Below are 15252 nucleotides of genomic sequence, written 5' to 3' on the forward strand. Positions count from 1 at the left end.
GTTTTAGTAAAGTAACATTTTAGGAGATGTCAAAAGTGGTCAATCCAATTGGACAAGGGCACAGCTAGCTGGCGGGGCATGTTTCCATGGTGTTGGGTGCCAGGGAGGGCATTAAAAAGCCACTATGCATTGGCAAGTGTATTTTGAAAAAGGACTAGCGTAGTGAATTTAATCTTTGCCCCAGGTGAAGGAAAGCTTTGCATCTGGGCAGAGAGATCTTGCATAATTTTTCATTATACAATAAACTGTATTTGCTGAAGCCAGTATGCCCCTCTATGCAATGTCTAACCTAACAAATGGCAATTTTAATAAAAGCCCACTAACTGTACGGACAGACCTACACTGAGTGCACTACTGTTGAAACCATGCCTTATACAATCCTGATGACTGGAAGGGCAAACTACAAGGGGTTGACAACACAGGTTCATTATGGAAAGGTGTTAACATGTTGCAGGTCAGCATTAGTGTAAAAGTGTGCAACGGAATATATGAACACATGCAACACACCGCATACAATGACGGTAGCCGGAAGATTAGTAGACATTGCAGAACAACACTGATGTAATTCTGGTCCTGAATGAAAGAGATTGAGTATACTGCTATTATAACACTAATCGAGAAGCTTTTAAAATACAATTTAGTTTGGGTGACCATGTTATATTTTTGGTCCCATTTTCATTTTCAGTATTTTCTTTGTTTTGCTCCTCTGACGGAGCAGAAGAACGGAAACATAAACGCAGATGTGAACGAGGCATAACATAGATGTTGTGTAGTGTTCATGTTTACAATACATTGAAAGCATTATGACAAGAAAATATCTTGTGATGCTAGGGCCAAATATGCAACTTTGTCTAACCCAACTCTGCATCTCTAGTTCTGCAGTGATGGCAGAGAAGCGGGGAAGCTGTGTAAGAGGAGCTGGCTCATGCTCTCATATGTTGTGTCCATGAAGTGTTCTACTGCATGCAGAAATTACTGTGTTATGGAATAGACGCTTTTGCATACATGTGATTTAAAGAGGTATTCCCATATTATAAACCAATGTCATATCCCTAGGATAGAGGAGTAGAATAACGAAAATGCTGGAAGTGGAGAAAACAACCAGCTGCCGATGGAACCCATTGACTTGAATGGGTTCCGTCGAGGTGTACATGGTTTTGCAAGAAACAATAGCGCAGCATTTATAGCAACTTAGGCTTAGATACAGGACACAGCACACAGAATCACACCATGTGTGATCCTGTCTGGTAGGCCATATATCTAAGGCTACCACATGGTAGGTTTAGATACATGACCCATGTGCGATCCTGTTTGCTGGGCCCTGTATCTAAGCCTACTACATGGTAGGCTTAGATAAATGGCCAATGTGTGATACTGTCTTCTGGGCCCTGCATCTAAGCCTACCACATGGTAGGCTTAGATAGAGGGACAATGTGTGATCGTGTCTTCTGCACCCTGTATCTAAGCCTACCACAAGGTAGGCTTAAATACAGGGCCTAGCAGACAGGATTACACCATGTGTGATCCTGTCTGCTGGGCCCTGTATCTAAGTCTACCACATGGTAGGCTTAGTTACAGGGCACATGTGTGATACTGTCTGCTGGACCCTGTATCTAAGCCTACCACATGGTAGGCTTAGACACAGGGCCCTAGCCGACAGTAATCTTATACTTACCCTCCTCTTCGGCTCTGGGCGCAGCGCAGGTCTTGATGACATTCAACGCCACAAGGTTGTGCGCGGCAGACATAGCGTTGTGACGTCATGACTCTGTAAGATGCCCAGACCAGCGCTGCGCTCAGGAGCGAGGAGGGTAAGTATACTGTTACTAAAGTAACTGGGACACGTGTAGTTTATTACATAGACCCCAGTTACTGTAGTAACTGTGAGGCTTCGGGGGCCTGGTCGCAATTGCGACAGCTGCGACTCCTATAGCTATGCCACTGGGGAGGGCCACACTGCTACAGCAGCGCTGTGGCCCCACGGTTCTTAGGATTGGTGGGGTCCCAAAGGCTGGACCCCCACCGGTAATAAAGTGATAGCATATCCTAGGGATATGCCATCACTTTATAATATGGGAATATCCTTTTAACCTGGTGATCTCTGCATAAAGATAGAGTTAGGAATAATTGTGTTTGTAAAGTGGCACTCCATCCCTTGGCACAAGCAACCTCTAGGGCACCATTTCACAATGATACATGACTCTATTGATATCTTAATTTTACATTTTTATATATATATATATATATATATTGAGGGAATGTGATAGGTTGATAATAAAGAATTAAACCAGTTTTCATGAATCCAACAAAAAAAAAAACATATGGTACATATTATAAGAGACATACTACAAAATGTAAATTTGTACATTTTAGTGGTAGATGTGGGAGCCAGATTAAAAAAAATACAGTTCTATAAAAAAAAATTGCACGTATTTAGACTAGTAGTGTAAGTCCTCTGTACATCAGGAGATGGCAGTATTTTCATATGACTTTGGAAAGCAAACTGCCTGCGGCTATATAGATAAAACACATACATTCAATAAAAAAACAATGTATCCAGCAGTCAATGCTACACATTCCACATGAGCAAATACATGATGCTTATGCCATCATCATCGGCATGCAACACTATATATTATAGTAATTCAGACTGTAAAACATTGAGGTGCAAGATTAAATATTTTCCAATGAATTTAATAATTTTCCTTAAGATGCCGCTTTACGTAAATGAAATAGACAGGATATAATGTATATGGTGGTATACAGTGGTATATAGTGAATGCCGTAATTTTGTGGGCTGTGACTATGGCAATGAGGAGGCAGTGTACCAATTAAAATTAATATCATGTGACCCAATTTACATAATTGTTGTAATCAATGTTTTACAGTACATCCGTATTCATGATGCATTTTTGAGACACATGGTTATCCTTTTTAATTTTTGTTACTTTTAGCCATTACATTTAGAAGGTCTACAGGTCATCGGTCTGCCAGTCTTTTCAAACAGCAGAGATGAAAAAGAAGTCATGAATTAGTATAAAACTAGCAACTTTGATAAACAGGGAACTGCTTTTAATGGTAGCAGAAACACCTGCACATACCCCTGAGGCTTAGCCTCAGCCCTTCCCCCCTCCGAGAGGGGTAGAGCTGCTGGCTGGTGATTTCTTCAATTCTATTTTCATAGACTGACTCTCGCCACGTGGCTCAAATTTTGACAGATTTCCTGCTCCTGGCACTGCCATTATTGGCTTTACTGCTTTCATACCTTTTGACATGGGAATGCGGGTAGGGATGTGGCGTTGGGTTGACCCATCCTGTGGTATCTACAGAATTAGAAAAATATATCAATCACCAAGTGAATACAACATCCTTACAGACTGTATATTATACAATAAAACCTAACAAATTACAGCAAGAATTTCTTATTCAACAACAGATAAGAAATGGCTCCTTTAAATATTGCAAAATAGCAATTAAAATGGTTGTCCCGCGATTAAATATTTCATATCTCTGTTAGATCACGTAGAATCATTTTTACAAATGCTCCTGTGTCCAGATATTTTTGTTACATACTTTACTTGTCATGGCGCTCCCTGGGGTTCTTTTGATTCACTTCTCAAAACATCCACCTAATGCGTCCACCTAATGTGCCCCGTAGCTCAGTCCCCCCGCAGAGATTCTCTTGTACAGGGGCGACGGAGTGATTCTTCCTATTGTGCAGGCCAGCCAATAAGAGTCTGCGCACAAGAAATAGCTTCTTCTCACCAGCACTCAACACATTAGGTGGATGTTCTGGGAGGAAATCAAAGAACATCAGGGAGCACCATAACAAGTCTGTACTGTAGAATATTGTACAGCTTAAAGGCTATGTACACCTTTGAGGGGCATTTTTTTTTTTTTTTCAGTCAGTGTGATTGGTGTAACTTTTTACATTTTCTATATTAAAAATTTGTTTTACCTTTTTACTGTATTTTCTATACAGAGCAGTTATATCTTTCGTTTTGACCTGAATCAGTCAGTCCAGCGGACCTGACGGGTTCAGTGAAAGCGGGTCCAGAGTGTCTCTGACACACAGGATCCCCCTGTAATCGATCATATCTAAGTCATGAACTTAGGATCCTGCGCATCAGAGACATACGGGATCCGCTGCCACTGAACCCGTCAGTGCCGCTGACCTGACGGATTCAGGTCTCAGCGCAAGATACAGCTGCTCTGTATACAGGATACAAAGCAGCTGTATCTGAAAAAGTAAAAATAAACTTTTAATAAAAAGTAATTACAAAGTTGCACCAATACACATTTTTATTAAAAAAATAAAAAAAATCGTATTCAAAGGTGTGCATAGACTTTAACACATTTTAGACCACAGGTAAAATATACGTAATTTCACATTCTGCTATTTTTCCCCTGTATGATGATACCCAATATGCGTTTTCTTTTCTGTACGGGAATGTGCAAAGGACTGACAGAGACGGAGGCCATTTTGGCTTTTTCAGACCACCAATTCTACAGCTAATTTTCCATTTAAATACTGTGTTTTGGAGGCCATAGGGTACCAGAATATTGCAATCACACCACAAATCATATAATTTACAAAAGAAGACACTCCAAGGTATTCATCAAGGGCTTTGGTGTTATTTTAGACAGTCCAGACATTTGAATAAAAGAGATGGGAAAAAAATAAAATTTTCATTTTTTTCTTTGGCAAATGCGTATTTTTATGTACGTACTTTACACACATAGTACAGGCCATGGGTAAAATTTACCTAATTTCACATTCTGCTACTTTTCCCCATGCATGTGGTTATCCAATATGTGTACTTTATTTACTGTACAAGCATGTTAATTTAAAGTGGTTATCTGGGTTATTAAAATTGATGGCCTATCCTTTGAATAGGCCATTAATATTAGCTCGCTCGGGGTCCAACTGTTGGCAGTCCCCCGATCAGCTTTTTGATGTGCCATAGATAGGTTTACCCTTTTTCCACTAAAAAAAATACCGGTTAGGTTAAGGGTGTATTTACACCTGCAGGATTTTGGGGGATTTTTGGGCTGCGATTTTACACAAGCAAGTGTAAAAACACCCAAAGATGCATAAAAATTGGGTGTGGTTTTATGGACGCGGCTTGACACAGTGTGATGTGCCATTTAGGTGTGAGAGCCTCAGTCAGACAATGACTCCCTGAATCCCCCTCCGAACTCCAGTCTTGACTCTTGGGGTGGCGCAGGCAGCCTGGTAAAGAAGGATTATCCAATCCAAATAGGAAGTAACCTGACTGCGCACACACTGGTTTTCCATGCAAGAATACTGGCACTTTTACCGACCACTAGTGTAAATATCGATAAATTATTTTATCAGTGCTTACAGCAAATAGCTAAATTTGGCACAAACAGGGATGGGTGTGCCACCTGTGTGGTTGCAATTTGGGAATAAACTGTTTTCTCCCTGTTGCATCAGATTATGTTGATAAGCACTTTGGTTTATGGGATTTTTGATCTTTTTGGGAGTGTCTTAGCACCAGCTTACATGCCATGATGAATGTATATTAGGTACAGCAATACTCCTTATACACCACCCAGACACAAAAAGTTTATTTGTTGTGAAGGAGGACATAGTTCGGTGAGCTTCAAGATGTGGTTCGTTTATATACGCCATTCCCAGTTTAGTGTGGCTGCATATCAGTTCATTTTTCTTACAGTTTTCTTATGGCATTATTAATATTATTTAAAAAGGGATATCTCACAAAGATGACCGCGTTTTTAAATAGAAGGCAGCCCGGCAATCAGCTGATCTGGCATCCCTAATCCTGGCGATCAGCTTTTATTGCCAGGGGAAGCCGTACCTGGTCATTCATTTCCCCAGCAATGGCTGCTGCAGGAAAAATTTAGCATTACATGCCTGCCATTCAAATAAATGGGGAACCATGTAATGCATGAACAGGCCAGACTGTCAAAGTGGGAGCTGCTTTTACATAGTGGTAGACCCATTTTTATATTAGTGCACATTGACCACCCCGGTAGTCATGAGACATCCTCCTTAAAAGCATATACAGTTGGTTCTAGAAGTATATGGACAGTGACACAATTTCCATAATTTAGCCTTTGTACATCACCACAATAGATCTGGAACAAAGCAATGAAAATGGGATTGAAGTGTAGACTTTCAGCTTTAATATAAATATTGCATCAACCGTTCAGGAATTTTTAGCCATTTTTTACATAGTCCTCCCATTGACACAGGCTCAAAGGTAAATGGACAAACGGACATAATCTTATATGTAAGGATTATTTTTAATACTTGGATGCTAATGCTTTGTAGTCAATGACTGCCTGAAGTTTGGACCCATGGACAACACTCTGCCTTTACTGCATTCGCCTTCAATTGCTGCTTGTTTGTGGCTATTTCTGCTTTTAGTTTTGTCTTCAGTAAGTTATGCTCAATCGGGTTGAGATAATTTTCCATCTGGTCTGTGAAGCTCCGTCCTTGCAGCATTTGACTGAATCTGAGTAGAAAGTCTCGCTCTGTATATTTCAGAACTCATCCTGCCACTTCTATCCGCAGTCACATCATCAATACATGTCCATGCCATAATACTGTCTTCATCATGTGTGATAGATTTGGTATGCTTCTGATCATAAGCCCTTCCTTTCCTTCTCCATACTCTTCCCATCATTCTGGTACAAGTTCATAATTGTTTCATTTGTCCATAGATTCCAGAACTAGGCGGCTTTTTTAGATGTTTTCTAGCAAAGTCTTACCTGGCTTTTCTGTTGTTTAGTGTTACAAGTGGTTTGTCTCTTGAGATAAACCCTCTGTATTTACATTCTTGAGGACGTCTCTTGATTGTAGACTTTGACAATAATATGCCAACCTCCTCGAGAGTATAACTGACTTGGCTTGATGTTGTAAAAGGGTATTACTTTACCAAGTAAAGAATTCTGCGATCATTCACTTTATTTGTCTTCTGTGATCTTCCAGGTCTTTTGGTGTTGCTGAGATCTCCAGTGCATTTCTTCTGTTTAAGAATTTATCTAATTGTTGATTTGGCTGCTCCTATAGTTTCTGCTATGTCTCTGATAGGTTTGTTGTGGTTTTTTTTCCAGCCTAATGATGGCCTCCTTCACTTGCATTGTCACCTCTTTGGACCACATATTGAGAGTTCCCATGAACAGCTACCAAATGAAAATGCAATGCTTGGAATCAACCTCAGACCTTTTATATTTAGACGGCGGTTAGGAGGAGTTTGAATGGAACGGAGGCTGGGCATGTGCGGTGCCGTTCCATTCAAAGTCTATGGGGCTGACGGAAACAGCCGAGCACAGCTCTATATAAGCAGGGAACAGGCCACAACCGGCAATGAAACTGTTTATCAACAATTGTCCAATTACTTTTGAGCATGTGAAAATGGGGGCCTATGTATTCAATTAAAGTGATTCTGTCATATATTTATGCTGTCCTGTCTGAGGGCAGCATAAAGAAGTAATAGAGGTAATATGCCATCGTTTTTAAAAATGTAGTAGATATACTTACGGCACGCAGTCAGCAATGCAAGCTTGACTCCAAGTTTATTCATATATTTACTCTGCACCCCGCACCTCTCACACTGCCCTCCAGCCGCTGATTAACATTTTTCTCACTTTTTCTATGAATATGCTTGGACTCATACTTGCGGCAATGGCTGTGTGCCGCAAAAATAGCTACTAGATAGTCGGAAACTATGGTACATTACCTAATAAGTGACAGCCTGCTGAAATCAGTGTGTCTGTCACTACTTTATGCTGCCCTCAGACAGAGAATGATAAATATCTGACAGATAATCTTTAAAGCTGAAAGTCTACACATTAATCACATCTTCATTGCTTTATTTAAATCCATTGTGGTGGTGTACAGAGGCAAAATAATCAACATTGTGTCACTGTCCAAATACTTGTGGACAATTGTACACAACCTCTGACATAGCAGCAGCTAAGCTGGAGAATAAAGCAATAGACCAGTGGAATAGAGCTAAAAACCGAAGCAGGTAAGCATAACCCAAAAACAATGGTGGGCGGATTTATTAAAACTGGCGTTTCAGATGCTAGACTTAATCTAAAGTGTAAGGTGTGCGCAATTTACCAATTTGTGCCGTAAGTTATGGTAAATTTGCTGGGCTGCATAAGGCCATGCACTTCCACTAAGCCCACTTACTTTTTTAGTATGTGCCGTAAGCGGCGTGAATGTCTAAAAAATTTAATTTTTTTGAGTTAACTGCGACTTTTGAGGCATTTGCGACTTTTCTACGACAGAAAACTGGCATCGAACAAAATAATTAATTTCTCCCAATGACTTTCTGACATTTTTAAGTACATATTTTTGTAATATTTTTCTACATTTAAAATCAAGCCTTTTTTAAATGTATTAATATTTAGTATAAGGCCTCATGCACACGAGAATGTCAATGATCTTAAAAATCTTTGAGTTGCATGGTGGCATAATAGGGCATCCACAGCTTTCTATAGGGCCGTACTGTGCTTTTATATGCCTCCGAGTTCTTATGGAGACTTACAGAGGCTTTTCCTTTCTGATTCTGTTTCTAACAGAAGAAAAATCATGCCATGTTCCATCAGACACCGTATTAAAGCGCTAATTTCCCCTAAAAGCATTGTGCTGTTCTGAATCCCCTGTATTCCTAGTCTAGTCTGCATGGCTAAGAATCCAGGAGGCCTGCAGCCACTGCTAGTGGGAGAACGGTCAAGACATACTGTAGATGTACACTTATTCCATTCAACTTAACGGAACCAGTATAAATCCATCTTCACCATGCATCACCATGGAATTTGTACATTTTGTAATGCAGGTTATGCAGGGAACACAGGCGAGTCAGCTCTCTGAATGAGAAAATAAAGTAATGATCACCTATACTGTATATTAACAAAATTCCTTACTTTAATGTAGAAGAAACTGTTAAAACAATCATTATGATGGGTATTCTACGAGTCTACAAATGGACACTTTAATAATGAATTTATACTTGTATACTTACCACTGATTGGGTTGCACGTGTAGAAGATGTTGTGGAAGGAGTTATAGTTATTGAACTTGTCACTTTATTTGTTGCAGATCTGGTTGACAGATTCGTCTTTGGAGATCTGAGTACGGTACCAGTCGTTACTTCCTTATTTTCTGTACCAACATTTAAAGGTCTAACAGTTATGACTGGTGTACCTTCTGAGGAGCTGCCAGGGTTTCGTTTAAATTGAGAACCTAAGTGAATATGGATTTTGTTATCTTCCGTTGTAATTATGTTTGCATTAGAATTGAATTTTCTTATTGGAGTTGGCACAGTTTGCTTTTCAGGGGTAACTTTAAATACAGCACGTCCCATAGTCATTTCATGTGCATCAGGTGACACAGATATCTCTGGAGAGGCAGCAGATGTTGATACAGTAAGTATCTGAATTGGTGATGTGGGCCTTTCCCCAAAGTTGGTTCTGACAGTTTCTGCATTTTTTTCCCGGGAGAAAGTGGTTATTGTAACAGGAGACATAGACCTTTCTGGGGACATTAGGCTGTCTATACCTTTGCCTTTATGTGTCATGACACCAGGAGAAGGAATAATTGTAATCCGTGGTTTCTGAGTACCTAAGGTTGGTATTACTGTAGTGCTTGAAAAGAAGTCCTCGGCAGGTGGACTCGTGATCTCCAAAGTAGCTGTGCTGTTTTCATGGTCTGGTGTTACTCTTATATGTAAAGGCTGACCTTGTTTTGGTGAAAGAAACACTTCACTAGGGCGTCCTTGACTGGGGCTTGGGCGAACTGCTCTTTCTGGTGTGACTGGGGTCCCAGGAGTGCCATTTTCTCGTTTTTTCATCCAAGGAATCCATGATTTTCTAATATTTAGTTCATTAGTTGCAGGTGGATACCTTTCCAGAACAGGTGACCTCTCTGCAGGTTTTTTAAGCCCAACCTGTCTTAAACTACTCATAATATGGTTTTCTTCTTGGAAAGACTTTCTGATAAACACTGCTGGTGTCTCCTCCTCAACCAATTCATTAGTGGTTTCATCTGTCTGGACCGCTGTAGATGTTACAGGAACATCTACCATTCTTCTTCCATTCATACTCGGTCTTATAGCTCGACTATATCGTTTTGAAAGCTCTAGCTCTTTTGTCAAATTCAGTACATCTTGCCCCATATTTTTATTTTTATTTTCTTCTCCTATAAACCTTTTTTGAAGAACTGAATAGTCAACTTGAAGTTGTGAAAGCTGATCCTCCTTGTTCATCATATCATGAATCTTCTCTTTCAGTGCTTGAACTTCTGCTCTCAAGTCTCGGTTTTTAGCCTCCTCTACTCTTATTCTATGTCGAAGTTCAGTCTCTTGACTTACAGCTTCGCCCTTCTCAATAGCTTTATTTTTTGCTACCTGACTTTTCAGTTCCTCAAGCTGAAGAGACAAGACATTTGCTCTATCTTGCTCAGTTCTATATTTTCTTTGTAGTTGATCATATTCATCTTCTGTCTTCATCAAGTCTCCCTCAACCACTTCAAGCTGCTGTAGACGATTCCTAAGTCTTTCTATTTCTAAGACCAACTCTTTTGTCTTGTTGTCTTCCTGATGTACAGATTCAAATCCTTTTTTAGCTCTAGTTCGTGCTGCTTCTCTTTCTGTTGCCTCCATGCTATCTATTCTTTTCATCAGCAGGTCTACTCTACAGCTTAATTCACAGTTTTTCTCTTCCTTACTTCTTAGTTTGCTTATTGACTCATCTCTTTCTTTTGTTAAGTTATATACTTTTTCTTCCATCTCTGACTTCAATTTTAGAAGATTTTTGCTTTCATCTATAAGTTTTTCTGTTACCTCCATAACTTTACCTTGTTCAGTCTTTAAACACTTGTTTAGATCATTGACCTTTCCTTCCTCAAGTTTTATCTTTTCCATTATGATTTTTCTTTCATCAACAAGCATGACAGTGAAACTTTTTAACTTTGATAAGTCATCTTTTAAACTATGCTCTGTTTTTTCAAGTCTTCCTTCTACGGATTCAAGTTCTTTAACACGAGCTTTAACCAATTCTACCTCCTTCATCAAATCCCTTGTTTGGGCTTTTTCTTTATCGAGCTTGACATATAACTGAGAGCACTCTGATTTGCTTTTCATAAAAGCTTCCTCTAATTTTTCCAAATCTGACATCCTTTTTTGCAGTTTTTCTACCTCCAATTTCAGCTCCTTGCTGTGATGTTCTTCTTCCTGAAGTTTCTTTTGTAGTTCTTTACATTGATATTCTGTCTTTGTTATCTCTTCATCTTTCCCTTCCATTTCTAAAACACGCTTTCTTAAATTTTCTACTTCTGCCATTAAGCTTGAGTTTCCACATTCTCCATTAGCAATTTTTTCTCTCAGCTCTTTCAACTCATCATCAGCTTTTTGAAGATTTCTATTTACTTCTTCTAATTCTTCAATCTTACGATTGAGACCCACCAGCTTAAGTCGTAGCTGACGGTTATTCGATTCTTGAGTAGCAACTTTTGTAGTCATTTCCTCATGCTCTTGAGTATATTTTAACGTTTTGTGTTCAAGGTCCAATTCCAATGTAACAACTTTCTGGCTGTCTTCGTTGGCTTTAGCACAAACTTCTTTGAGTTTTGAATCTGCTTCTTGGAGTTCTTGAGTGAGGTCTTGTATCTTTTGGCTTTGTTGTCCGAGTTGTTCAATATGCATTTGTCTCTCATCCACTAGCATCAGTGCAAATGACTTAAGCTTTACTAGTTCGTCTCTAATTTTATTCAGTCGCTTGTTATATTCTTTATCTTTCCGTGCTTGATAAGCTTTCTCTTGTTCCAATAACTTCTTTAACCTGTGAAACAATTAAAATATGAATAAAAAAAATAAAAATACTGGAAGTTATCTTCAAACATAGAATTGTAAATTGTGCATATTTGTTGTAATGTTAAAAGCTCTCATAGTTACCATGTTCTATGTATTTTCCCATTAGTGGCATTGCTTGGCGCTGTTAATTTGTATCCATGTACTGATGATGTCTAATATTACATTAAAGCAATGGCAAGGAATTCATATTCCCTCTTTTAGCCTTGCAAATGCATTAGCAGTATGCAGGTTTATGGATCAAGGTTACAATTTGTTTAATAAGTTAATAAGATATTGTAAAGTATTATTATTTAGACATTTCATAGTTGGGCATTATATGATATTAATATGACCCCTTTGTGATACTTCCATTTGGACACTGTATGGCTATTGAATAGCAGTATTATTCAGGCATCACATGCTAGTAGTATGTGGCCACTGTATGCTATTGCCATTTTAGCACTTTGTGTTAGTATATCAGTGTTTTATTTTGGTATCCCCAACAACTATATTGAAATTCTAACAATGAACTTCACAATGTAGTTTATACATTTTATTGACAATATTGCTTTGAATATTTACACAATTTCAATTTGTGAAAAACTTTAATTCAGTTTAAATTCTGCATTTGTGTATTAAATATGGTAGAAATTTGTATATGTTCCATACCATATTTCATATAAAATAAAAACGCTGAAAATCTTGACTGCTCTTGAATGGAAACTCAGGCAGGGAGACATAAATTTCTCTGCTGGTCATCCCCCTTTCTCATCCAAATCACCTTGTAATGCTACTGGAGTATATCAATATGTGCTACCAGTGCTTCCACAGCATACTGAGTGGCACAACTGGATCTCTACAGGGGCATAGAGCTCTGGCCATTCACCCAATAACAGCATATACTCTTGCTAAGCCATAGCCTGAACATATTCGGACTGCTGCTTACAAACCAATAGTATTACTAATATGTTGTTTCCATTTTAATTGCATTCCATCTAATATTATTGCAATCACAATTGTATTATTACTATTATTAGTATTAATAGTAATCATAGTAGTAGCTGTATTGCTGTTGTTATGATGATGATGATGATGATGATGATGATGATGGTAAAATCCAAATAATCTGGCACCTTGCTTCAGAACTTTATTTTCAGAATATATATTATTTTAGTTGAAATTTCAACCCACCTATCAATCAAGGACAACTGACAAGATTTTATTCAGGTTTCCACATCTCTGAGGGTTTTTCCTATAATAGACTTTTATGGCATTTCCACCAGACATGCCATAAAAACCTGATTCTTGTGGGTCTTACTGCTTGGGATCAGCTCCCCATCTATTTCAAGAATATGGTGTATGTGCAGGCACTCTTCATTAATGGGAGTCCGTCAGCACTTTTGTGCTCCCTAAACTGCTAAGACCGCTAGCTAGCTAAGGTGTAAGGCCCCATGCACGCGACCGTATTTTCATCTATCCGTAAATACTGTCCGTAAATACGGACCCGTCATCTGTATTTGATCCGTATATACGGATCCGTAAAAAAAAGATGGAGGCTGCAAATGATGTCATCAACATATTGCATAGAAACGGTTCCGTAAATACGGACGGTTTACAGATGCACATCCGTAGCCATCCCTATTTATGGAAGCGCCCATAGGCTTCTATGGGAGAGTCCGTGCCGTAATTACGGACAAGAATAGGACAGGTTCTATATTGTTTTCAGCACGGACACCCATCCGTACGGAGAGGTGTCCATGGCCGATAGAAATGAATGGGTTCATAATAACGGATGAAAAATACGGTCGTGTGCATATGGCCTAAGGCCCCGTGCACACTACCGTAAAACATCTCCATAATTGCGGACCGTAATACGGTCCGCAATTACGGACCCATTTAGTTCTATTGGCCGCGGACACCTTTCCGTACAGCTACGAATAGGTGTTCGTGCCGTAGAACTGTACCGCAAAAGATAGAACATGTCCTATCTTTTGCCTCTTACGGGCCGTGCTCCCATACTTTGTATGGGAGAATGGGCCGAAAATGCGGGCTGCCGTCTGCGGCCGGCCATGCCCGAAATCGCGGCCCGTGATTACGGGCACGGCTGTGTGCATGAGGCCTAAAGCAGTATAACACCTATGTTGCCAATGTTAATGCTTGTGTAAGGCCCCATGCACATGACCATATTTTCATCTATCTGTAAATACTGTTCCGTAGTCATCGGTATTTTATCCGTATATACGGAACGGTATCTGCAGATATGGTCCGTAATGCATCCGTATTTGATCCGTATATACGGATCCGTAAAAAAAAGAGAGAGTCACCAACATGTTGCATAGCAACGCTTCCGTAAATATGGACGATTTACAGATGCACATCCGTAGCTGTCTCAATTTACGGAAGCGCCCATAGGCTTCTATGGGAGAGTCCGTGCCATAATTACGGACAAGAGTAGGAGTAGGTGTCCGTGTCCAAAAGAAAGGAATGGGCCCGTAATTACGGATGAAAAATACGGTCGTGTGCATAGGGCCTTACTGGGAAAAGGTAGTTATATTCCACCACCGCATTGTAGTGTCCAGCAAACCAGGAAGTGTCCTGCATTGTGTGCAGTAAACCCTCCCCAACCCCTCCCCTTTGCTGCTGATTGGCAGGGATTTGAAGAGAACAGCATATGATGCAGAGGAACAGCAGAGCCGCCAATCAACAGAAGAGGGGAGGGGTTGGGGAGGGTTTACTGCTCACATTGTAGGACACTTCCTAGTTTGCTGGACACTCCAAAGTTAATTTGCATACGGCATGTGCAAGAACCTATATATTCAAGTAACCTATGTATTCAAATAGAAGATTTTACATTTACCGTGTGTATCATTGCTTTTGTTCAGTTTACCAAAATGTTCCAGTATTTATTGTACCTTAGATAACATGTTAAAGAACTGCAAAAAAGCAATTTTGTAATATATTACATGAATGGAATCTCTTCCGTGCTTCCAAAGGGGTTGAATTTTACATCTGTTTTTGAAATGTCATAGTCATAACACACTGTACTATCTGCCGATGGGCTAAAACAAAACTGTGAAGGTTCTGAAGTTAAAGTGTCCTTCTCCGTGTCTAATTTTCTTGACAATATTTAAGGTAATTGCTGTTTATGCATTTTCACCTCTAAATAAATCATGTGTACACTGCTAAACACTGAGTAATATTAAGTATAATGTTCATATATGTCCACTGAATAAATCAATAGTTCACAAACACCAAATGTACATGATGAGGATTAAACAAATCATTCCTCCTAAGTACCTTGGTTATCATCACAATATATATGATGCCCATAAATATAATATTGGTTATACAATAAAACACATACTCAACCTCATGTGTATAGTTAGACAACTGTCTAATCTCC

General features: G+C 39.3%; 1 protein-coding gene across 1 annotated transcript in view; it reads right to left on the reverse strand.

Annotated features, from left to right (window-relative positions):
* Positions 1 to 3116: 3116 nt before the first annotated feature.
* FILIP1 (filamin A interacting protein 1) overlaps positions 3117 to 15252 on the reverse strand; it is a 58691-nt gene continuing 46555 nt past the window's right edge. Inside the window, exons 4-5 of the mRNA XM_075864160.1 lie at positions 9024 to 11838; positions 3117 to 3323 (exon numbers count right to left, since the gene is read on the reverse strand). Coding sequence (XP_075720275.1) covers positions 3117 to 3323; positions 9024 to 11838 — 3022 coding nt within the window. The remainder of the gene's footprint in view (positions 3324 to 9023; positions 11839 to 15252) is intronic.

This window comes from Rhinoderma darwinii, chromosome 4 (assembly GCF_050947455.1).
Source record: "Rhinoderma darwinii isolate aRhiDar2 chromosome 4, aRhiDar2.hap1, whole genome shotgun sequence".
Lineage (NCBI taxonomy): Eukaryota > Metazoa > Chordata > Amphibia > Anura > Rhinodermatidae > Rhinoderma > Rhinoderma darwinii.